Source organism: Astyanax mexicanus, chromosome 13, assembly GCF_023375975.1.
Source record: "Astyanax mexicanus isolate ESR-SI-001 chromosome 13, AstMex3_surface, whole genome shotgun sequence".
Classification (NCBI taxonomy): Eukaryota; Metazoa; Chordata; class Actinopteri; order Characiformes; family Acestrorhamphidae; genus Astyanax; species Astyanax mexicanus.
In genome coordinates, this window is record NC_064420.1 from 35,695,518 (window position 1) to 35,720,945 (window position 25,428).

At 39.0% G+C, this 25,428-nt stretch overlaps 1 protein-coding gene across 2 annotated transcripts in view; it reads right to left on the reverse strand.

Moving 5' to 3' along the window:
- Nucleotides 1-24,455, reverse strand: part of kcnab2b (potassium voltage-gated channel subfamily A regulatory beta subunit 2b) — a 111,122-nt gene extending 86,667 nt beyond the window's left edge. The window contains exons 1-3 of one of the 2 annotated variants that reach the window (XM_049462729.1): nt 24,375-24,455; nt 16,420-16,477; nt 487-618 (exon numbers count right to left, since the gene is read on the reverse strand). In XM_049462729.1, coding sequence (XP_049318686.1) covers nt 487-563 — 77 coding nt within the window. In that variant the 5' untranslated portion in view covers nt 564-618; nt 16,420-16,477; nt 24,375-24,455. Of the gene's footprint in view, nt 1-486; nt 619-16,419; nt 16,638-24,374 lie in introns of those variants that run through there. The other variant, XM_049462727.1, reaches the window with a different exon arrangement.
- Nucleotides 24,456-25,428: the final 973 nt, after the last annotated feature.

The window sequence follows — 25,428 nt, forward strand, 5'->3', positions numbered from 1 at the left end:
AACAAGTTCATATTCATAAAAGTTTTAAGAGTTTTAGTGGAATAACCCTGGTTTTTAATCACAGTTTCTTGCATCTTGGCATGTTCTCCTCCACCAGTCTTAAACACTACTTTTGGACCTAACTTAACGCAACTCCTGGTGCAAAAAGTCAAATGGTTCAGCTTGGTTTGATGGCTTATGATCATCCATCTTCCTCTTAATTACATTCCAGAGGTTTTCAATTTGGTAAAATCAAAGAAACTCATCATTTTTAAGTGGGCTTTTTTTTTAGAGCTGTATATATGAATAGGTTCTGCATCTGTCCTACAAAACAGCACCTGGTGCACTACTGGGTTATCATTTTAAGTGGATTGTAAGGCTACTAGTAAATTCCAATTATTGTTGCTGTTAGGATGGTGAAAATAATGATTTCACACATAAAATCAATGTGCGGTGTGATCTACAGTGTGTGATAACTCGTATATAATGCCCTGCAGTTGCACTCACTTGTAGCCCGTGCACGGAGAGCCGGCCTGGCGAGTGGAGAGACGGGCAGGCGAGTCTGGAGTGGGTTCAGGATACATGGAGGCGTGAGGGAGGAGGGGCCGGCCACTTTGGTCCCACTTGCACTCTCAGTCCCTACACACAGGAAACAAGAGATACAAACTGTGTATTGAATCTGATTTTAAATAGATTGGATTAATAGTGATTGGGACAAAGGATCAAATAGCACAGCCAAGCTATGCAAGGTTTATTATATTTTGTGAAGAAAACCTGACCTGTGAAACTATAAAATCCAGCAGTCCCAATCACCTTTAATTCACCTGATATCAATATAATCTATGTACAATACTGAAAGTCCACTAGAATATTGAGTCTATGAGAAAATAAACAATAATCAAAGACAGAGATAACAGACATTAGACATCTACATCAAAAGAATGTTCATCAGCTCTGACCAGCAGATGGCACCATTGTCACATTGACCCCACACACACACACACACACACACACACACACACACACACACACACACACACAGAATTCCTGCATGCCTTTGCCTTTCTCATTCAGTCCAGCTCTGATTAGTTTACCCACCTCAGCAGGTCTTCCTCTTTCCCATTCAGAGCATAATTGAACTGCTGCTCAGGACAAACTCAAAGTCATTCTGCAAATTACTTTTTGTTGATTGGAATCTAATGTCACAAGGGCCAATGTCAGTAGAGACGGTGAGGCTGGGAAGAAGACTCTGATCAAATCAAATGTATTAAGCATTTCTTTACTTTAGCAGATTAGATTAGATTTATGGTACTCTGGTGCATTTTATAATGACTAGTGCTCTCAGCACTAGGTGAAGATAACATTACATGACATTAGGCAGACGCTTTTGTCCAAAGCGACTTACAATTGTAAAGTACAAAATGCAATAGAAGTTAAAGGTAAAAAGACATTTTTTGACAGGGCCTAAAGGAGGTCAAAGGGAAATAATGGGATAGAGGAGTAAAGAAGGGCAAGAAGCAAATGAGGTTATGAGAGTAAGTGCTCTTTGAAGAGCTCTGTCTTCAGGAGTTTATTAAAGATAGTGAGAGATTCTCCTGATCTGGTAGTGGAAGGTAGTTAGTTAGAGGTGTTAGGAGAGTAAGTGCTCTTTGAAGAGCTCTGTCTTCAGGAGTTTATTAAAGATAGTGAGAGATTCTCCTGATCTGGTAGTGGAAGGTAGTTAGTTAGAGGTGTTAGGAGAGTAAGTGCTCTTTGAAGAGCTCTGTCTTCAGGAGTTTATTAAAGATAGCGAGAGATTCTCCTGATCTGGTAGTGGAAGGTAGATTGTTCCACCATTAGGGAACTCTGAAAATATCTGTACATAAATGTTATATTTTAAACCATAGTTGAAAGAATGGATAAGAAATAGGCAGTTTGTAATGAATATCAGCCAGTTTGTGGGAGAGTTGTGTGGTAGAGCAAGCAATTCAGGATTATTTAAGGCTATGGAAACTTAAAAGATTCAGTCTAATAAAACATGGATGGTCTGACGCATTTTGGGCTTATTTTTATGTCTTAAAATTCAGTAAATCAATACTGCTTCTAAAAAAAAAAAAATCAGGTTTAGACATAGTTTGGTGTGAACGTTTACTGTTCCTCACTTCACTACCTCCCTCCACCTCCAGCCTACTTCTCAACGTGACGTAACAGCCAGTATTTAGTAATGTGTACACTGTCCCTTTAAGTCCCCAGCAAAAAAAAATAGATCACTTAAAAATGAGAAGTTTATTTGATTTTACCAAATTAAAAACCTTACATCAAACGATTTTTAAGCGATTTCACCATCACAGATACATTTTAGTGTCTCAATAAAATAAAAGTCCTGCTATAGTCGAGTTTCACTCTTTGTAAAATCTTAGCCTAAGACTAGTCTGTGACTAAAAAGTCTGTGAGTTGTCTTTAGATGTGAGATGATGTCAGACTTTAATCTATTAAAAGTCTTTTTAGAGTTTTTTCAAAGTCGACTTGTGTATGTTTACCATAAAATGTCTACCATAAAAACAGCTATTTTTATACATAGGGTGCACCGGATAATAAGGTGCATTTTAAAAGACACTTTAAGAAATTTCTGATTCAGCAGGTCTTACCACTGGGTGGTGGGGGTGTAGTTAACTAAGTTAAGTAAAGCTAAGCTAAGTAAAAAAAAACGTGATAAAAAAAGCACTTTCTTTTAGAGTCAAACGAGTGCTGGATGTAAATCTACACAGATTTCTCTCCTGAAAACGGATTATTTTGGTGTGAAGTGCTTTAATTTATTTACAGTAAACTTAGATTCTCAAATTTCTTCAGCACTAAGGCATTAGCATTAGTGGCTAACCCGCAAGCTGATAATACTCCCCTCTGAAAGGAAAAATAGCGAGTGCGGTTAATGCTAATGCTGCCCCAGCAGTGCTAGCTGGGGTTAGCAGCAGGCTACAGGCTGATAATACTCACCTCTGAACAGTGAAATAGCGGTTAGCAGGTAATGCAAAATGCTACTCCAGCCCCAGTGCTGGAGAACTAAACTGAAACTTCTGTATAATGCTGTACTTCAGCGCCGGTGCACAAGATTAAAAGGTGGGAAAATGAAAGGATTTTAAGTGTGCTGTATAGTGCGAAAAATGCGGTACAGTACAAATCAGATTGTATGCACAACACCCTGTATTAATCATAACACCCTGTTCTTTAATGGTCAGGACCTCACAGAATCGCCACAGAGCAGGTACTATTCGGGTGAGGGTCACTCTCAGCACTGAAGTGACTGATATGAAATAAAATAAAATAAAACGGAATTTGTCAAAAAGTAAAACACAGGGCCCTATAAGAAAAAAAACTGAAGTGTCATCACTCTGAACTGCTCTCCTTGGCAGGGAAGGAAAGCTCCAGCTACTGCAGGGTAGGAAGCAGAATAAGCAGGAATGCTCACATATAGGGGCTGTTTTTAGCAGAGGGAACAGGAGGACAGTGTTTACCGGCATGCTGTGATAACAGCCTCTTAACTGCCGCACTCAGCATGACCTCCATCCCGCACAGGTGAAATAACGTGAGCAATCTTTCAGTAGACCTGTAAATGTTCTTTAGGGTCGCACCACATCACATTCTGACACTTTTAATAACATAAAAATGACAATTAACTAATGTTTTGTGAACAGTAAGTTTTTATTTCTATATATAATTTTACACATTTGAAATTTTTTTTAACTGCAAATAATAATGCATTCAGACAGGCCTCACACCATTGACCCATGTGAGGAAGTAGGAGTCTGTGTGAGTGGATTTTCCTGAAGGAAAGTGTAATTTCAGCACATTTCTCAGTTTTAAGTAGTACTATGCTTCTTGCTTGTATCTTTGCTTGATCTGAACTTCTTGATAGTGGATGCATAGTGGTTATATTATATAATACAGTATTTATACCTAAAGCAAACTTCCTGCTCTGGGAAATTCTTCTACAATAGTTGATATTTTTAGGTTTAAAATGTTTTATAGTGTAGGTCTATTTTTATTCTCCTATGAGGCTTGCTCCTTGACCCCCTAGTCAAAGCTTAGCCCCCCTATTCCCTACTACTGTTCACATAGAGCAGAGCCAGCTTAGATTCTGAATTTGAGGTTGGTAAGCAGCAAATGGGAAGCAGCATAATTTTAGCTCTGTGAAAGGAATGTTTACTGGAAAAAAAATATATAAACTTGCGTAAAAGTAAATATATGTAATTTAATATAAGTGTCAAATCAAACCACGTATGCCTTTTAAGTTTAAATATTTATATGTTTTTACAGAAAGACCTAACACATAGTTGGAATCCCAAAAGGGACTAAGAGAAAAACGTAAATCAAAAATTGACATTTGGTGTCTGAACTGAAAGCAGAGGTCTACATATCTGTAATAATATACCCGGATATGTAAGCAGTATTTTCTAGTGAAATAACACTGATCCTGTATATTTGCTGCTGAATTTGTAGGTTTACTGGCTTGAGTCAAGAAGACGCTGAGCTCTGCAATACAGAGCGGCCTTCATCCACATCAAAACCACACAGCCCACTCTGCAGCGTAAGACACACAGCCCGCAGCTAGGCCAGCACTGCAGTCCCATCATGAGTCAGTGCTGTGCTGTTTACATCTAAAAGACTGAGGTGAGGAGCTTTAAGGAACTGAGAAAAGTACAGCTGAATGAATGCTTATGCCAGGTTCACATTACACATAACTTTTTTCTCATTAGAACCATGTACCTTTCACAGTACAAACCTGTAGTTTTCATGGACTACAAGACCAAATTTTGGTCCTTTGGTTCAGATCTTGGTTAATGGCACATTTTGCACTTGTCTGAGGGACTGGACTGTGACAAAAACCCAGTAGAACACTGAATGTCCAATTCAACCAGTAGTTCGAAATCAAGTGGTGGTACCGTATTTTTCGCACCATAAGGCGCACCAGGTTATAAGGCTCACTATCAATGAACCTCTGATTTCTGTTCCGTTCTTTTTACACAAAATGTTACTAGAGCCTGCTAAAGTAGTTAAACAAGACATTTTTAATAAATTCACGTTTCACACGCATTTAGCAAGTTTCCGTTCCACCCCTAGCTGAGCACTGATTAAGACGTTATTATCACAAAACACATCATTGTAAATTATTGGAAGAGGCACTCTAACAGGCACAAAAAAAAAGTTGTTGTTTTTTTCTCTAGGTACTTTAGCGAGACATTTTCAACCACGGGGCAACAAGAGAGGGGGTTGAGACAGCAAATGCATTCTGATTCATTTGACCATTTCCATACAGTGCCATTCCACATATGGCCTGATATCAGAGGTTAACAGATCACTCTGTGTTATTAGCGAGTGGTTTGATTTGGTTTTAATGATAAGATAAGATAGCAATGAGAGTGTGCGATATGGCTCTTAGGCTGGTTAAAGCTTTGGTCCGTGATACAACCATGACAGTGAGATAACAGCCTACCTCTCTACATGTTTGCTAGTCGACTGCACCCCTGAGCGGTGGTAATCAACATACTGTGCTCTCATGCAGCAAAACCAACTGTAAATGCCTCACTAATTACTCACACATACACTAAAATAACCAACAGCTCTTCCTGTGCAATGATGTTGGGTACGAAATCAATGCAGCTGCCTGTAAAGCCCCTCTTCTCTGATCTCTGCTGACAGTAGACAGGATGAATCTGCAAATCATGCTGTCTGTCTGCATGCACTTTACTTGCTGCAGCTTGCTTTCAAATCCACTCACTTCCATCTTTCCTGGCTGCTCATGCCGGCGCACTTCAGCTCAGTGACGGGACTTGTCACAGCACAGCGATGCTCTTTGGTTGTGTTCTGCTTACTTCAGTGTCTAGCCAACATTGAGTCTAATACTAGCAGACTGATAAAAGCAATATCTAATGAAATGAACTTAAAACGCTAAATCTGAAATTTCAACCAATAATATGACAGCAAACAACAAATGCATCTTTCCCATGCATATATGTAGTAGAGTAAAAGTTTGCTGAACAGAGAATGAAGATTCACCACTTCTATAAGTGCTGTTCTCTGCTCTTTGTTTTCTTAGCCACATGCACGCTACTCCCACAAGACTGACTGCCCATAAAGCACTGTGCATGCAAGATGACAGAGAGCTAAACATTAAGGTGAAAGTATTTTTTGTGTCCCGTATTTTTTGCACTATAAAGGTGCATTTAAAATACTTTAATTTTCCCAAAACTCCACAGTGCGTCTTTTAATCCAGTGCGTTTTACGCATGAATTTTACCAGTCAGTTTGTAAGGAGCAGTAAAGCCACATTAGCATTATTTCCCCGTTCAGATGTGAGTATTATCGGCCTGTAGCCTGCTCCTAACACCGGCTAGCACTGCTGGAGTGGTTAGCCGCTAATGCTCAAGACATTGTGCTTCAGAAATTCTGTAATCTAAGCTTACTGTAAATAAACGGAAGCATTTTACTCACCCAAAAAAAAATTTGTAGGAGAGAAATGTGTGTAGATTAACATCCAGCACTCCTTTGTCTTTATTTTATTACAGTTTTATAATACAGTTAAGTTATAAATATAGTTAGCTATCCCCCACCACCACCCAGTGGTGAGACCTGCTGAGTTAGAAGTTCCTTATAGTGTCTCCTAAAATGGGCCTTATAATCCAATGCGCCTTATGTATAAAAATAGACCAAAAAATAGACCTTCATTGATAGTGCGCCATATAATACGATGTGTCTTATAGTGCGTAAAATACGGTACCATGTGCTTCTTTCACTTTCTCTCTGCTTGTCAAGAAATGCATGTTTATCACTGTCGATGGTACACAGGAATATGTTGTATGCTACTTTAGATGCCCGCACAATTTTGGAAATAGGGTGTCCCATTTATTCAACAATTTACATTATCTTTCCATGAGCCAGGGTTCAGCCTAACACACAAGATAGCATCCCACAACTTATACAAGTGTGGGCATAGTACAGGTATTTATAAAAAATCTGCAAAACAAAAAAAAACACAAATTATCAGTGCTGTAGTTAAAATGTAAAAGCGTGAATTTGGAGGGGAGCATATAGTCACAGTTATGCAAAAACCTTGTGTTTCTTTTTTTTCTTTTGGACATTTTTCACTATATATTTTAATGTAAATATGGCACTGCCTTTACATGATAAATGTGCCAATATAATTATTTTAAATTAACTTGGAATACATTTTTAAGAGTTACAAAGGTTCATACTAGCTACTGAGTATGTTTTAACGAAATGCAACTACGATATTATGATGCATCCAGCCTCAAAAGCTTAATATAAGGCTCATAGTTACTGAGGTGCCTGTAGAGTAGTGATAGTGGTCTACAGAGTCAAGAGAGAGTGATGCAGTTACTTCTTCTCTGATTGACTGTGTAGGTGTGAATCTGCAGTTCATTCTCAGGCAATAACAGCTAAACTGAAAGAAATTCACTAGCTGAGTGTGTGTGGTGTGTGTACTGAGAGAGAAACACAGAGAGAGGGAGGAAAAGAGAGAGAGAGAGTTTGATTTATAACACTCAGCTCACATTTCTGCTGCCTCATGCTGTTGTGGATGGCAAAGAGAACAAAAAGCTGCAGAGTAGGGCTTTAACACACACTGTCTAACATTACTGTCTATCAAACACAGGTCAGATCATATCCATTTAAAACCAGAAATATTATTACATTAAAAAAATCCCAGTGTCAAATAAGTGATGTTTGAAAGTTTGCTTCTATTGGATTAAGGTCAAGTCTCTAGTTCCAAAACTTTAACTTTATTCTTCTTTAACCATTCTTTGGTAGATCCTGTGTGCTTAGGGTCATTATCTTGCTGCGTGGCCCAGGTACTCTTGGGATTCAGCTGTCCTAACATTTTCCTTCAGAATTATGAGGTTTCCTCAATGATTACAAACTGACCTTATCAAGAAATAGCTAAATAGGCCCAAAAATAATACTATCATCATCTAATCAACATGCTCATACATGGATTATATTTTAATGCTGAAATGCAGTGTTTGCCTTTCTTCAAACATAACAGTGCCTTTCTCCTTGCAGCACCACCACGCACACCATTGTTGCTCTGTGCTCTTCTGATTGTGGATTCATGAATGTTAACATTAGCCAATGTAAAACAGGACTTTAGTTGCTTAGAATTTAATTTAATTTTACTTACTGGTTCCTTTATGACCTCACATGCTATTACATGCCTTGATCAACTGCTACTGCATGGTCAACTGCTCCTGAGAAGGGTAATAATGGTCTTGAATTACCTTCATGTGTACACAATTTGTCTGACTGTGTCTTTGCAGTCCACAATAGAAGTGAAGACAAGAAGAGAATGCATGGACAAATGTGCTCTCTCGCACTCCAGCTGCTGATACCAAAATGTTTTGTCTAATGAACCACCTCTTGGGGAAACAGGTAAAGGGTATACATTAGATTAGTCCTAAAAATATCCAGATTAGGCCTTTTATATGGCTGCAAAAGTTTGGAAAAAATGTACATTGCTAAAGTTCTTTTTTCGACAATATATATCGTGATATTAATCAATGCAGGGCCCATGTCATCACCAGCCCCGAGTCCATACCGATCAAGAGCTGAGTCAGTGCTGAGCACTCAAAATCCGAGGAAAACAGTAAAACAGGGGTGTCAAACTCATTTTGGCCGAGGGCCACATTGGCATATTGGCTGTCCTCTGAGGGCCAGATGTAACGTATAAATGTAATAAAATGTAACCAGATGTAATATAAAATGAATGTAATTACTCCTTAATGTTAAATAACTCTCAATATATTATTTATTCAATCAAATATTACAGTTGCATGGAAAAATGTTTGCTTGTTGCTCTTTTAACATAAATCCTTTTAATTTGTCATGTTATGAAATCCAAAAACTCCATCAATCAAGAACCCAACTATTCAAGTGAATAGAAATTACATCAAATACAAGTTATATTAACTTTGATCAAAACGTTTGATGCTGAAATAAGGCTTAATAAATATAAAATCAAAAAATGTGAGCTGTGACAGATTTAGCATTTCCTCAGATTTAGCAGTTCCTCATCCAACCACTAGTCGGAGCAGCAGCAGCAGCAGCATCACAAGCCTGCAGTCAGAGTTACAGCCCAGCCACAGACTACAGGGCTCAGCTGAGCCAGTCTGGAGCGTTTTTAAAAATTTTAAGTTCTTCTGTGTAGGAAATAAAGATTTTAACCCCACTAACCGGATAATACAGCTCATCTTTCAGCCCAAGCAGCTAACAGCAGCAGTTTAGAGCAGCGTCACGGAGTCACTGCTGGGATTACATTATAAACAGGTCAGTTAGCGCGCTGCTAACCTCAGGATGTTTATAACTACGGAGTTTAGTGGACACACCACGGCTGCAGGGTTAGACTGTTGAAGACTACGGAAGACTATTAAAGGCTATTGGAGGTTATTGAAAGGGTTATTGGAGCAGAAATCAGTAAAGGCTGGTTAGATAAGTGATTCACGTCCTCGTCCTTTACTGCGGTGAAACTGCGACTAGCGCTGTCACAGTGATGTTTATTAACGTCATTAAAACAGATTTTGTCAGCTATTGTCATAAATATTTACACACAACTTATATCTCTCCTTAAAAGCGTTTATTTTGGTCAGAAACACTCTTCGTAACACAAAATGCATAAGTTACCGGTCTTTCGCCTTGAAGCACAGCCGTCCGTCTGCATCAACTTCTCTTTTTCTGGACATTATGGGATAAACATTTATATGTCTCAATTACACCCGCGAAGTTACACCTTCCCTCCGGCAGGGTTTCCACATCAATGACTACACTGCTGTGTAGTGGCAGTAAGCCGTAACTTCGCGGGTAATACAATCGACAAGCATTGTGGGAAATGTATTTTTTGGTCAAAGAACGCTTCTGACCTATTTATTATAGACACTAAGATCTTACAAGCTCTCGCGGGCCACATAAAAGGACGTGGCGGGCCACATTTGGCCCGCGGGCCTTGTGTTTGACACATGTGCAGTAAAACAACAGTAATCTGCCCTTTAATCAGGCATTTAAATGTTTTTTTAAAAGGTAAATAAGGGATTTAAAGCGTGAATTCAGCTGTAACTGGAAATATCTGTGCTAAACTGTGCTGGACTTGCACGTGCCCAACCGTGTGGATGGAGGTCATGCGGTTACCTCAGGTTTACGCTCCCTCTCGTGCTTCTCAGGCAGCAGCAGCATGTCACTTACACAGACACAGAGACAACGCTGTGTATCTACTTCTTGTGTCAAGAATCAAAACATTGCAACGTGACGTGTTTAATTTAATTGCCTGCAATGTGACTATTGCGCACATCGCGATGACAATGCTAAAACGATATATAATACAGCCCATCCCTTCATTATCTCTATGTTTTAGTTTACAGATTTAAACATCAGTCTGCGGTTACTGTTGGATGTTCTCCTTAATACTTAATTAGTCTAATTAAGAGTCTCTAGTGACATATCAAAGACTGCGGTAGACATCTTCTAAGAAAAATAAATCCTGTGAAACGGATCAGAAATGTCTGCACAGGAAAGATGTCTGCTGACTAAGTCAGTGAGTCATTAACTGTGGGACTGATCATCCAGTTCTGGGAATGACAGCTTGCAGACCTTTCTGGGGGTTTGAAAAGAAAAAAACACAAACATCTTTGTTTGAACAGTTTAAACATTCCTTTTCCTTATAGACCCTGCAATAGTCTCCTTTTCAGGGCCCACATCTGTTAGAGACCCAGCTTTGCCAATATGTTGTGTTCTTCTGGTTCTATAATGACGCTCAATGCTTGGACCCTAAGGTAAGTCCTAGCCAACATGGGCTAGGAGGGTTTGAAGAGGGCTTGGGCTTTGAGTGGGCTTGTATACGTGTATACGCCCTATGTACAGTGTAAAAACTTGTTTAACTCCCGTTTGTCCCGTTACTGATTCTGATAGAGCCCATTATTAACTTTCATATGTGGGGCCAACTTAAACTTTATAGTTCCCAGTTGATCTACCTATATAGGCCCAAAATCGGCATGTTATCTGGGACATTAACTGGTTGACTTGATTGGTAAATGTTTCAATTTACACAAATTATCCTTTTTTAATTTTGTGTTATATGTATGTTATTTCACTGTTTAATAGCTACTCATGGAAAAACACTAATAAGTAATACAATTATTAAATGAGAAAAAAAAATATTTGAACCCACTTTTTACCATGCACTCTCCATGCATTCCAGTTTGATCAAAGTGATCAAAGTTAACCTGTGTATAATTTATTCTCACTATAACTACAGCTGTTCTGTGCCTCAGGGGTTAGTTAGAGAACAATAGTGATTAAATAGCATCATTCCACCACCAAGGTGGTGGAATGAACTTCCACTGGATGTCAGAACAGCAGAGTCACTCACGGTCTTCAAACGTCGACTGAAGACACATCTTTTCAAAGAGTTCCTAAACTAATAATAATTAAAAAAAAAAAAAAAAAAAAAGGTTCCTAGGGTTCTTAACATGATTAAGCTCTATGTATCTCTTGATCCTAGTCTACAAACTAGCTTTGGATATCTTAAGTAACTTTGAAGCACTGTTGTAAGTCGCTCTGGATAAGGGCGTCTGCTAAATACCATAAATGTAAATGTAAATGTAAATTAAAAAAAAACAAGGAACACCAGGGATAAAAATGTGGAAAAGTGTAAAAGCACATTATAATAAAAATATCGAAAGCTATGAACATCTCATAGACAAGACATGGCCTTCCACCTTCACTGACAGTACAGGCAAGGAGAGCACAAATTAGGCAGTTAGAAACAGCCAAGAGGCCCATGGTCACTGTGGAGGAGCTTCAGAGCTCCACAGCTCAGATGTGAGAATCTGTCCACAGGACAAATATTAGCTGTGTACTCAACAAACCTGGCGTTTATGGATGAGTGGCAATAAGACAGACATTTTTGAAAGCAAGCCATAAGAAATCCTGTTTGCAGTTTTCCCATTGGAAGAAGGTGCTCTGGTCAAAGTTTAACCTTCTGGTCTAAAGGCAAATTATAATTGTTATGTGTGGCAGAATACTAACACTGCACATCGCCCTGAACACACCATCCCCACTGTGAAACATGGTGGTGGCAGCATCATGCTGTGGTAATGCTTTTCTTTCGCACAGACAGGAAAGCTGGTCAGAGTTGAGGGAATGATGGACAAAGCTAAATCCAGAGCAATTCTAGAGGTTGCAAAAGACTAGAGTCTAGAGCGGAAGTCATGAATATCCATCATTTTGTAAAGCGAATTATTTCACACACATACAGACAAAACTAGTCTATCACCTAAGCTTTAACATCAACACACAGTCTTACCAATGGCATCACAGCTATCTTCCCGCACTCCAGTTTAAACAAATTTTAATGAAGCAAAGCTTCACAGCCCCATCCATCAGGCTGTGAGGATGCTGAACTCTCTTCCTGCTCTACCCCCCATCCCAATCCTGCCCCCAGCACACACTCAATCAGCATCCTGACCCCCCCACTAATAAAGTACTGAAACTCTGCACTACAATGCACAAAGTACTGGTCCCTTCCAAACGGACTTGCACTACACAACACCTGCACTACTGATATACTTGCACTGTCATACACACTTTAATTCCACTTAATTAAACTGTGAACTTTAAGGACCCATTCACTTTACCAGCCTTAAGCTATATACCATACACCGTATTTGCACTACTGTTATTTACTATTTTTACTGTCATTCCATCTCAATCACCATCAATATTGCACTATTGTCTTACGTATGTTTATTGTGTCTTGCTGTATTGAACATAGTGTCTCCCACTCTTTTATATTATAATTATATATCTATTTTTACTTATTTACTTATATTTATATATCTATTCCTCCCCCACACCACTGCACCTTGTTTTTGTCTCATGTATGTCTATTTGTGTCCCTGCTGTATTGTACACATAGTGTCTGCCATTCTCCTTTATTATATCTATTACCTGTACTTGCTGTAAAATTGGGACGGAGAGTGACGTAATTTCAATTCTCTGTATGTCCTGTACATATGCAGTATTGACAATAAAACTACTTGACTTGACTTGACTTTAGGTGACTAGGAGACTAGATGAGACAGACTTAAGGTAGGTAACAGATAGTTTATGATTGAGGGTCTTAGATTGAGCCACATTGCTGAAATAAAAGCTAGAATACGCTTAGATCCAGTGAGCTGAGAGAGAGAGAGAGAGAGAGAGAGAGAAAGAAAGAGAGAAAGAGATGAGCCAGGCTAACTCTACAGTCCCTGCTGCAGTGGAGCCTCACTGATGGCTCATCAGAAGTCTGGGCAAGTTTCTGCCTCGTCAGTGCCGACTCTCCCTCCCTGTACCCTTCATGTGCCGTGTTTTAAGTTGGAACTGGACCAAGCGGGAGACGGTGTGCTGTAACCTCCTTCAAGCCCTCCAGAGCAGCTGCACAAGACAGTGAGGGTCTGAAGCACGCAAGCAGGACAGAATTCAATAGGGGTTTACTGTGTTTTTGTTTCCAGTCTTTTTCCATTACGTAATGCCAATATTTTCTGTTTTTTATTATATGCAGCAATCAGACAGAACAAACAAACAGACTGAGTAAACAACTCAAGTTTAGCTTTTGTTTGTTTTATCAAAAATCTTATATCCTGCACATCGTCATTCTGATGTTCTAACCTTTTCTCCAAAATAGCAACTTTACAGGAGAATGAATAAACTTTCTTAACTTTCAGAGAAAGTGAATGTGAAAATATTTTATTGCAAGTCATTTTAGAGCGTTTTTTATTGATCAAAGGAAAAAAAACAACAAGCATGCTGTGGTACCAAATATATAATACATTTCTATAATGCAATTTCTGATTAGAAGTTCTCACACGAAACGTGATCAGGTGCAAAATGAATGGAAAAGACCAATCCATCTTGCTTACACATCAATGGAGCAAAGGTGTCTCTAGTGTTCTGCCACAAGCTTCATCAAACTTTCAGCTTGTCCCTGACCTTATGTTCCTGAGAGAAGTAGAAGTGAAAATGTATTCACACTGAAGCAAAAGGTCTGCCAGAAATGCACTGTCATGACAGATGAAGCTCTCACTAAAGTAGCTGAAGTTCCACTTAATAAAAAAATGCTCTGACTAAAGTTGGATTGTAGCAGAAACGCACTAAAAAGTTAAATCACAAAAGTTAAATGTGTGCCAAATATGCACTGTCACTGGAGCTGTGTTTGCACAAGACACAAATAGACTCTCACCCTCTTTTAGATAGATAGATAGATAGATAGATAGATAGATAGATAGATAGATAGATAGATAGATAGATAGATAGATAGATAGATACTTTATTTATCCCGAAGGAAATTTAGGATTTTTTTTTTTTTACACCAAAATGTCAAAAATGTTGATTTCTTTTTCTCAAGGTTCTTCCAAAAATCCACTTCCACTAAAACCAAAGTTTGACAAGCTGAAAAGAGAAACTAAATTTCCACCAAAATTGCGTTATTACTAGAGCTTAAGTTCCACCTAGATAATGCAATATCAGTAGTGCTGAAATTCACTTTTACTGTAGCTGAGATTTCACCAAAAATAACCCTGAATTGTAACAAAAAAACATATTGTCACTTAAAGGTCACCTTCCGTCGTTTTTTCTTTCATTTTAAAATGTCTAGTTGTGGTCTCTAGTATGAATGAATGACATGTGAGCCGTTTTTGTAAAAAAAAGTGCTCAGGTGTCTCTGTATAGCTCTTTTTTAATGGACTGTTTTAGGGGTGTGTCCAAAATGACCGGATTCCAGCTTTGCTCATGAATATTCATACATGCAAACAGCATGCAAATATCTCTCCTCTGATTGGCTAGGAGCACTGCGACGCCCCTCCACCGCTCTGCCGCTCACTGCCTCCCACCTCCTAACTGATGAGCGGTGATGTTGCGTCGCTTCAGCTCCGCCTCTGGGAGTTTCTCGAGCCAAGGTGGGCTGGTCTGTGAGTTTCTGCCTACGTAGGCAGAAAGATAATTCAAAATTCACCCGTTTTTCGGAGGGGGGGAGGGGGGATTTCTTTGCTTAGCTCCTGCAGACAATGGGGGCTGCAAAACAGTTTAATGTGCAGGTGTACACATTCAACTCGGAGAGACCTACTGTATTCCACAAAAAACAAGAAAAATCGGATTTTCGCGGAAGGTGAGCTTTAAACTAAAATTTCACAAGAAATGCATTTGTCCTAAAGCTGAAGTGTAAATGACTAATGGACATTAACATTAGACAGTGTAAAAAAATGCCTTTAGTTGCTTAGAAGTTAGTTAGTTAGTTAGTCTGGATTGGTTCCTTTATGAGCTCACATTACTCACATCACATTACTATTACATGCCTTGCTCTTGGCTTGTTGGTCAACATAAAATTAGTTCTAAAAATATTTTCTTAAAGCTAAATATTCTCTTAAAGCCTGGACCATAGCATCATTTTAAGAATTGCTTGACTTTGGTGGTTACTACTAATGCAGGACCACAAACCTGGCTTGGCAACTGTTCTAAACCCAGATTATAAACCCATGGTCACTCTGGAGGAGCTACAGAGATCTACAGCTTAGGTGGGGCAATCTGTCCACAGGACAAATATTAGTCATGTGCTCTACAAATCTGGCCTTTATGAAAGAGTGACAAGAAGAATAACATTTTTCAAAGCCAGTTTGCTCTGGTCAAGTTTCACCAAAAACTCACGTTTGCTAAAAATTCCAAATTTTAAACTGAAATGAACTAAACCCTTACCAGAAGTGGAATGCTTTTTACCAAACACTGTCACAGAAGCTGGGTTCACCACTCTTTCGAAGGCTGGTTTCAACAAAAGATTGCTGTCAAAAGCACTGTCTCTAAAGTTAAAGCTTCGCCAGAATTGCACTCTCACTAATGCCAGAGTTTCACAAAGGAGGCACTGTCACTAAAGATAGAACTCCACCAGAAGTATACATTTCACTTAAAATGCAATGTCACTAAAGTTAAAGCTTTGCCAGTAAAGAACTATCACTAAAGTACAACAAACAGAACACAGCCACAGCCTCAGCATATGCTACTCACATGAAACCATATACAAAACTTATAACTTCTAAGCAGAATACCTAGATCTGTGTATCTGCAACTGATGCATGTAAGAAAACTACATGCCATACTGAATGTACACTGGGGTTGAGGCAGCTTGTTGTGGGATGTATAAAATAGCAGATGGCATCTGTTCAGGAGGGGCTATGATTATTCCCTGAAGCACTGGATGGTTTTAACATATGTCTCTAGTGCTGGAAATATTATGCAGATGGAAATGTGTAGAGGTGCTTTACTGCATTGCATATATTTACACACACACACACACACACACACACACACACATCCAGTATATCCCCTCGATATAACAGCAGAGATTAAAAAGCGCTAACTGCAGTTGAACACTCACCACTGTCCCGCGCTGAATCACAGCCTGCCCACCCCAGCTTGGCTCACACTGTGGACACCTAGATGATCAGAGAGATAGTGAGAGAGGACAGAGATGTGGAGAAAGAGAGGGGGAGGGAGGGAAAGAGAGAGTGATAGAGAGAGAGAGAGAGGCAGGGAAAGAGAGAGAAAGAGAGAGCTTAGTATATTTCCAGTGCTCAGGCTTGAGGTAGCTCAGTGGCTCTTCCTTCTGCCCTGACTATGCAGATCATCAGCTTTGTGTGTGTGTGTGTGTGTGAGTGAGTGAAAGAAAGAGAGAGAGACAGAGAGAGAGAGAGAGAGAGAGAGACAGAGAGAGAAAGAATGAGCAACGGTAAAAAAGTATAGCTGAGAGCAATGCAGGTTGTGAAAGAACTGATTTACATATACAGAACATATACAGTAAGGCTGTATCATATTTTTTGTTACTGCAATAAGTTTTTTTTTATGATAAACACATCAAACAAGCTTCAATAACATTGTGAATAACAGCAAAATCAAACTGCATTAATTGCATAAAGTACAGACAGTGATTATACAACCCTCCTGTTATGTTCCGGGTCAATTTGACCCGTTTTAAAGTTTGAAGATCTAGGAAAAATAGTTTAAAGATTTTTTTTCAGTATGAAACTTCTTCTGCTTGCCTTAATATATAATATGAAAATGGTTCATCTCACATATTTGCAACCACCCCCAGCAAAAAGTAAAACTAAAACAAAATTGCAATTTCATTTTTCAATGTTATGTAAAACTACTTCTTTATGTGTTTGTCTTTCAAAAGTAATAAAGTAGAGAAACATTGCCACAAACCAATGGAGTTAGTAAAAAAAGTCTGTCTACTGGAGAAAATGTCTTTGAGGATGTTTTAGAAGAGATACAAAATACAAGATTTTTATTGTCATGTCACAGAGTACAGGTGTACATGTGAGTGAAAAATGTGGGAGCAGATTCACATGTTCACCTGTACTCTGTGACGTGACAATAAAAATCTTGTATCTTGTATCTCTTCTAAAACATCCTCAAAGACATTTTCTCCAATTGACAGAGGCACCAATCTCTCACCAAGAGCTACACTAACACAAAGCTTCTGAGAGGCTTTTTATAGGGCAGCAGTAAAGCATTTGTATGTACTCTTTTGGGAAGACCCAATGTCCAATCAGACCTAATCTGCAATCCTTTATACATCTGACAAGTTTTGTCATCAACACCCAAAACAAACTTAAAGAAACATAGTAATGGTCCAGTGTGGCTCTAGTTGCTTAACTTTAGTGTCTCTTAGGGTTGTGTTGCCTTAGCCTTCCTCTCACTGTCAGCGTATCTCTCGAGTGAATGCTGAGGCAAAGTCTTTATGCTAGTCCAATGCGGGCCAGCTGGGACAGACCGGGGCTGCAGGTCATGGTGTCAGGCGGACCCACGGTCCAATTATATTTGACTATAACCAACTTTGGTTCAAGCTGGGAACTTTTCAGGTTCCAAAATTAGGCACATGAACAGGAATGGAAAGTTTATTGTCTTTAAAAGGGTGTAATTCATTTGTTATGATATTATGTTATCATTATATTAGTGCCATTTAATGGTCTCAAAATGGCAACAATATTGTTTATCGCAATAGTTACTGGGACAACATATCGTTTGCTAAAAATTGTTATCGTGACAGGCCTAGTTGTAAGCAAAAAGGAAACGTAGGTTACAGTGGAAAAACTAATATCATATTTCTCTACAGCCTTTTTCCACAAATATGTCTAATTTATGTGGATACAGACTCTTAATATTCTACTTCTTCTTAAACCTGACCTCAGGTCACCCCAGACAGTGCACATGCCTATATGCAGCTATCGGGGGACTAGTTTGAGGACTAGTTTGAAAACCATCTGTTCTAAGGCCACCCAGACCATAAGAGGACGCAGGTATGAAGGGGTGCAGTGGCTACTTTCTCCTCATATGCCCCATACAGAGCTGATATCAAAGAGCTAAGGTGCTACTTAGATAAACGAGGGGTGCAGAGGTGAAGGCTCACTTCTCCCATGATAAGCTCTAGTTTCCGTCTGCAATGTATAAGGTGACACGGCATCGCAGCGTTTGTTCCATTCAGCTAAACATTCAGCACTTTGCTGAAGCGCTTGCCCAGAGCCAAAGAGACAGATCACTGTCAACAGAGGTGATAGCTACTGGAGGGCAGGCTCACTCACATTCAGCCATATCCTTTGAAGTGTCAGGAATGTCACTATCCTTGCTGTGACCTAAGAGGGTTTCTTCAGTTCAGACTGGGCCAGATTTAAGACAGCCAGCCATTTCTTTTCTGCCAGCAGGATTCAATGTGACATAAGTTTTACTGAGAGTTCACACACTGATTTATATGTACACATTTATCATAAAGAATTGTTGCATCCAAAGGGAGTGTCAGATAGCAATGAACACAGCAATGCAATGAATATAAATGTTAACAGGAACAATAAATGATTAAATATTTACATTGATATGGACAAAATATATTGAGCTACACATACAGAAGTAGTTTGTAACACATGTGTAATGCAACTTCCAGACATCTCATGAATTTGTAGAGGTTCCTAATGGTGTCCTGTAAAAATCCATCCCATTGAGTTTTCTGAATGTACACTCTAGTGCACTATTCCAACAGGACAATGCTGGTCCACATACTGCTGCTGTCTCATGAACTTGCCTTGAGACTGATTCTACAACATCTACGGTCATCTGCATCACCAGACCTATCCCTGACTGCAAATGCAGGAACATTCAAGCTGCATGGGAACAATATATTGCAGGACACCATTAGGAACCTCTACAACTGGTATGTAGCCTTAAATATGCATTATACATGTGCTGCACACTACTTTTTTTTGCACCATAAGGTGCACTATATTAAAGGCGCACTATGAATAAATGTTTATTTTCCTGAAAAGTGTACATTTGAGTGAGTAAAGTGCTTCCATTTATCTACACTAACCTAATGTTCCACAAAGCTTGTTTTAATACGGTAAACGGGAAGGCTAAAGTCTGATATACTCACCTGTGAACTACAAAAGAGCTAATTAGTACTTACCCGATTAGTGGGTAATGCTAATGCTGCTCCAGCAATGACTAATCGGGGTTAGGAGCAGGCTACAAGCCAATAATACTCACCTCTGAATCGCAAAAGATCTATTGCTTAGCGCGGTTAGCAGCTAATGCTAATACTGCTCCAGTTTCGGCTCTCGGTGCTGGAGAACTAAACTATAGAACTAAATGCTGTACTTCAGCGTAGTGGCTTTACTGCTCCTTACAACCTGACAGGTAAAATTCCTACATAAGGAGCACTGACAATTTTTGGGAAAATTTATGGATATTAAGTGTGCCTTTAATGTGAAAAATATGGTACTTATTTGTATGTTGCTTAATAATTAGAGCTCATATCAGTCTATATTTTTATTCATGTATTTCCTTACAAATAGCACTGCAATACTACACTAGCAATTTCAGTTACACTTTAACAACAGTAGTCGCGAAAGTAAGGACTGTTTTAAAACCAAGCACTTCATGGCAGACCACACAGAAGGTCTTAAAAGGTCAAAGACAGAAAAGTGATATGTCGCACGGTGCTGATTGGACAGTCCCTGCCATCAGCTTTCTCTTCAGACCGTGTTTTTCACAGTCGTCTTTTACCCAAGGTCAAAGGCATTGAGAACGAGAGCCTTGTCTGGCAATATATTTCCCTGTGGTCCCTGACACTGAAGATTGAATTTCAGTGATAGGATCACTGCTTTAGGGACATTTGCTTCCCTCTCTAAAAAGGGAAATCTGACGCTGCCCTGTTAATTGCGGAAAACTCTAAAAATAGCCTCTCGAGAGGAGAAGGCTAAATATGGCATTTGTACCAAATCAATTCATCAAGATGGAGAGGGGAAGAACCACTGCTCTAAAAGTGCAGGGAAGACATGATTTATGAACACTGAGTACCTCTATTACATTTCTGTTTATTGCACACTACATCTCTTCAAATCATTCACAAGACTACACAATCATTTAATAGCATTTTAGAGGACACTGCATACTCTAAAAAAAAAACTGTCACTGAGGTTTAATCACAGGTCAAATCAGATTTCATATCAATCACACAGTAGTTCACCTTCACTGTTCTTCTTATACGTTAACTCACAGGTGTCCTACATTGACACAGATAACACTGACATGCACAGAACACACTGTAAAAAAAATACAGTATTTTACAATATTTCCTTTAAAAATGTCTATGGAAAATCAATTTAAAAGGACAAGAATACACTGTATATTGAAGTATGTCATGTGATTTTACAAGATAACTCTGCATAAATGAAATATATGATTTATTTGTTTATTAACACTAACTTTCATTCCACAGAACCAGGAAGGGTCATTTAAGGAGTCCATCTCCACGGTCTCTGAACTGTAGCCCAGGTTGCCCATACGCTTTCTCCTTTCCCCATGAAATGTGATGACAGCCTGGGTAACTAATACAACAGGGGCAGCAAGTCAGCGGAGCACCGTGGAAAAGGTTCAGTTCTAAAGCTAAACCTATACCAGTCTGACGAGTAGGATAGCACGTGATTACAATCTATTAAATCTTGTCTGGGTTTTCCAATCAAGCTAGCTAAACCTTTAGCCGAGTAATCTGGTTCTAACTGCAACATGGCACTGCAGACCTCTCAATCTCCTCTGTAGGACAGTCATAAAGGGTGATGTGTGAAGAACTAACCAGATGCTCACAGATATAAAAGGTTGTGAAAGGTTTAAGAAAGAAGCGCGAAGCTGCATATTAAACAGAGGAATAATCTTTAAGGATAACAAGACAAACATGGTATATACAGGAATAAAACTGAGATCAGACAACAAGGGTCCAACCAACAATCCAAATCAGGGCAACCAAACCAAAGGGTGCTTTTCCATACAGATGTTACCTTGGAACATTTTTTTGGCCACTTCTACATATCCAAAGTACACAAATCTGAGGTCCTCTCAGATGTGTCCAGTGGTTGAATGTTTTGAAATAGAGGATCAGTATAACAGTACAGAGATTTGATGTGATATAGAAAAAGGAGGCAAATCTGAACACTATTAAATCCTGAACTTTCAGACTGAACTGACTGAGTAGTCGTATATTAAACAGTTTTATAGGTAGCAGACATTCCAAATACACACAAAAGTTGTAAAGTTTGTTTTTTAAAGGTGGTATTTTGATTTATCTTTTAAAAATACAATAGGCATGTCATTAATATTCAGATAGATAGATAGATACTTTATTGATCCCCGAGGGGAAATTCTTGACATCCAGCAGCAGGTGTGTATAGTACACAAAGTTACAAAAAGATAAAAAAATATATAAATGATACATATAAATACAACAAAATAAAAAATAAAAAATAAAATGAAATTATAAAAGTACAGTCTTTAGTGTGTGTGTGTGATGTAAAATGGAGGTAGTGCAGAACACAATAGACAGCAAACACCAGTTGATGTGCATAAAGTAAGGATAAGGATAACTGATGTCCGCCATACAGAAAGTGCAAACACAGTTATATAATAATTTAAATTTAGCAGTGCAAATGATACGTAAACAGTAGATGAATGAACTAGTGAATGAACTACTAGTGCAAAAAAGGGTAGAACTATAAAAATAGTGTTATGGGCATCAGCATGATAGTGTGACCATAGATGGGGGTATGTCCATGGTGTGGCCAGAATTGCTGGAAAGAAAAGGTGTCACAGAGTCTTCAGTTTGCTGTGCTGAGATGAGTTGAAAAGTCTTATGGCCTGAGGGACAAAAGACTTTCGAAGTCTGTCTGTGGAGCAGGACTGGGACAGCAGTCTGCCGCTGAATGAGCTCCTCTGCCTGGTGATGGTGGTGTGCAGAGGGTGGTGAACATTGTCCATGATGTTCAGCAGCTTGCTGAGGGCTCTCCTCTCTGCCAGTGGTGTTAAGGACTCCAGCTCTAGTCCCAACACAGAACCAGCTTTTCTCACCAGCCTGTTCAGTCGTCCAGCGTCCCTCTTGCTGATGCTGCCTCCCCAGCACACTACAGCGTAAAAGAGGACGCTGGCTACCACAGACTGGTAGAACATCAGCAGGAGTTTCTGGCAGATGTTAAAGGACCCAAGCCTTCTGAGGAAGTACAGTCTGCTCTGGGCCTTCCTGTAAAGGGAGTCAGTGTTCACTGACCAGTCCAGCCTATCGTCCAGGTGCACACCAAGGTATCTGTAGGACTTGACCACTTCCACATTGACCCCCTCGATGGAGATTGGCTGCTGAGCAGAGGGCCTGGACCTTCTGAAGTCTATGCACATCTCCTTGGTTTTGGAGATGTTCAGCTGTAGATGGTTCGTTTTGCACCAAACCACAAATTCCTCAACCAGGCTTCTGTACTCCCTCTCATCATCATTACGCACACACCCCACGATTGCAGTGTCGTCAGAGAACTTCTGCATGTGGCATGACTCCGAGTGGTATTTGAAGTCTGATGTGTACAGTGTGAACAGGACTGGAGAGAGAACAGTCCCCTGTGGTGCTCCTGTGCTGCTGATCACTGTGTCAGAGGAGCAGTCCCTGATCCTGACATGTTGTAAGAGCTGAAATCCTGTCATTCTTCCCTGCCCACTCCCCCACCAAACTAATACAGTGCATGTCCTGATACTGTCAGCCTGCCTGCTCCAGACTCTGAATTTGTCACTCTATACTCCAATTCCCAGCATGCACTCTCACCAAAACTCTCAAACACCACAGATCGCTATGACCTTCCAGCTGCTAACCTGGCTCTCATACATTTTTGTTTATATCTACTTCGCCTTAGCCTGTTATCTAATTTTTGGATTTTCTGTGTATGACCCTGAAATGACTGACCATTCTTTGGTATGTTGTTTGTTTGCGCTGACCTTTTGTTATCGACCTTGCCTGTCCCTCACTACCCCTTTCTTGCAAAACAACTTTGAAATAGAAAGTGATTTGTGTCTGCATTTGTCTGTCATGTGTCTGGCCCGCGTGACAAACAGCCTAAAACAGGAGCACTTTCTTTATAAAACCAGCTTACAGGGCATTCACTCATACTAGAGACCGCTGCAAAAATAATGCCAAAACATGAAACAAGACAAGTTATTATACCAGTATCATATACACTATCAATCACTAATTCTGAAAAAATGCTGCCTTACTTCCAGTGTGGAAAGATGAATGGATGGTAAGAGATTTTTGTTAAATACTGTTTTTTGTTATTATATACAGTACCAGTCAAAAGTTTGCACACACCTCAAATTCAGTTTTGCTTCATTATTTGAAATTATTGTGCATTGTAGATTAATACTAAATTAATCCAAACTATGAAGAAAAACATATGGAAATATTTAGCAAAAAAAAAAACAGAATCTAATTTATATTTTAGATTCTTCAAACTAGCATCTCTAGCTTAGATGACTTGGCAAATCTGAAATGGCTTTCAGTTAACAGGGGTGGCAGCTAAGCCTGAGGGTCCTCCGCCAAATATTTTTAGCTAATTAATTAAATAAAAATTTCTGCATTCTGGTGTATATTTAACAAGTTTGTTAAACACCTAATTTTACTTACAAAAGTGACTTAATTTAGTATTTTAGAGTCAGACACAGCTCCCTGAGTCTGTGCAGCTTACTGAGCTCTCCAGAAACACTGTCCGTCTCCTGTATTTCTTTATTTATACAATGAAGCTAAGTTTAGCAAACTTTAACCACATTTCAACACACAAGCAGCTACCCATCATACTTTAGCCCTGCTAAGCTAGCGAGCGTTAGCATGGTTACAAACGGTAAAAAAACGAATACACGTCATTTTGGCTAACAAGCTTCCAACAGCAGAGCCTAATGTTTTATTACATTGGCAAATATATATACATATATATATGTGTGTGTGTGTGTGTGCGCGCGCAAAGAAACACAATTTACCTCATTAAAGATGCTTTAAAGTGCAACACAGGCACATTAACCACTGTTTAGACATGTTTTGAGCAGGGGTCTAGCTGCTGTGCTGCAGAGTTCAATCTGCTGCGTCCAACGAAACTCCTAGCCCCGCCCACTACTTAGGCTTTTGACTGGCAGGCAGCTGAACCAATCACCTTGCACCAGCTAAAAAAGATATCTCAACAGAATTAAGTTAAAGTGTGTGACCACAAATAAGCTATTGTACAAAAAAAAAAAAAAAAAAAAAAATATATATATATATATATATATATATATATATATATATATATATATATATATATATATGTATTATTTCCTCTAAAATGTCATTTAATTATTAGGGAAATTCAACAGGGATACCCAATATTTTATGATAAATGTGGGGGAGTATAAACGAGTATTTGCAAAACCCACCCCTCAGAGAAAATCATGGTAAATGCTGACAATGAATATTAAATTTACTATAATGCACATGCAGACATTACTAGACAATACGTGGCCCTGAGGTTTTTAGTGACTGATTTTAAACTTGTGTTGGTGCAGGACTGTAGGTTAGCAGGATGGAAGGAGAAGATACATTTTAAAAGACATTAGGATAGATTACACACTAAATGTATAGTTAGAGGAATATATGGACAGACGGACAGATGGTCAGACAGATTAAAAGATGAAAGAATGGATGAAAAATTGTAGGATCTGTCTAAGCATCTAATATGTCATTCATACTTTCATCCTCCATAAATGGATATTTATATATAAGTTTTTTTTATTTAGCTATCTATCTAGCAATATGCCTAACTATATACTCCCCCGTTCATTAAAAGTAACTATTCAATATTGCAAATGCATTCACAGCTTTGTAAACTTCCACCATCAACTGTAGATATACATTTACTCATTTAAATACCCTTTTTGTCTTTATCATCTTCTGTACTACTGCAGTGTAAAAAGATGATTCAGTTTGAGATGTACTTAATAATTAATATACAATGACATGCCAGGCAAAGTGTGGCAATATGTTTTCTCTTTTATATATTTA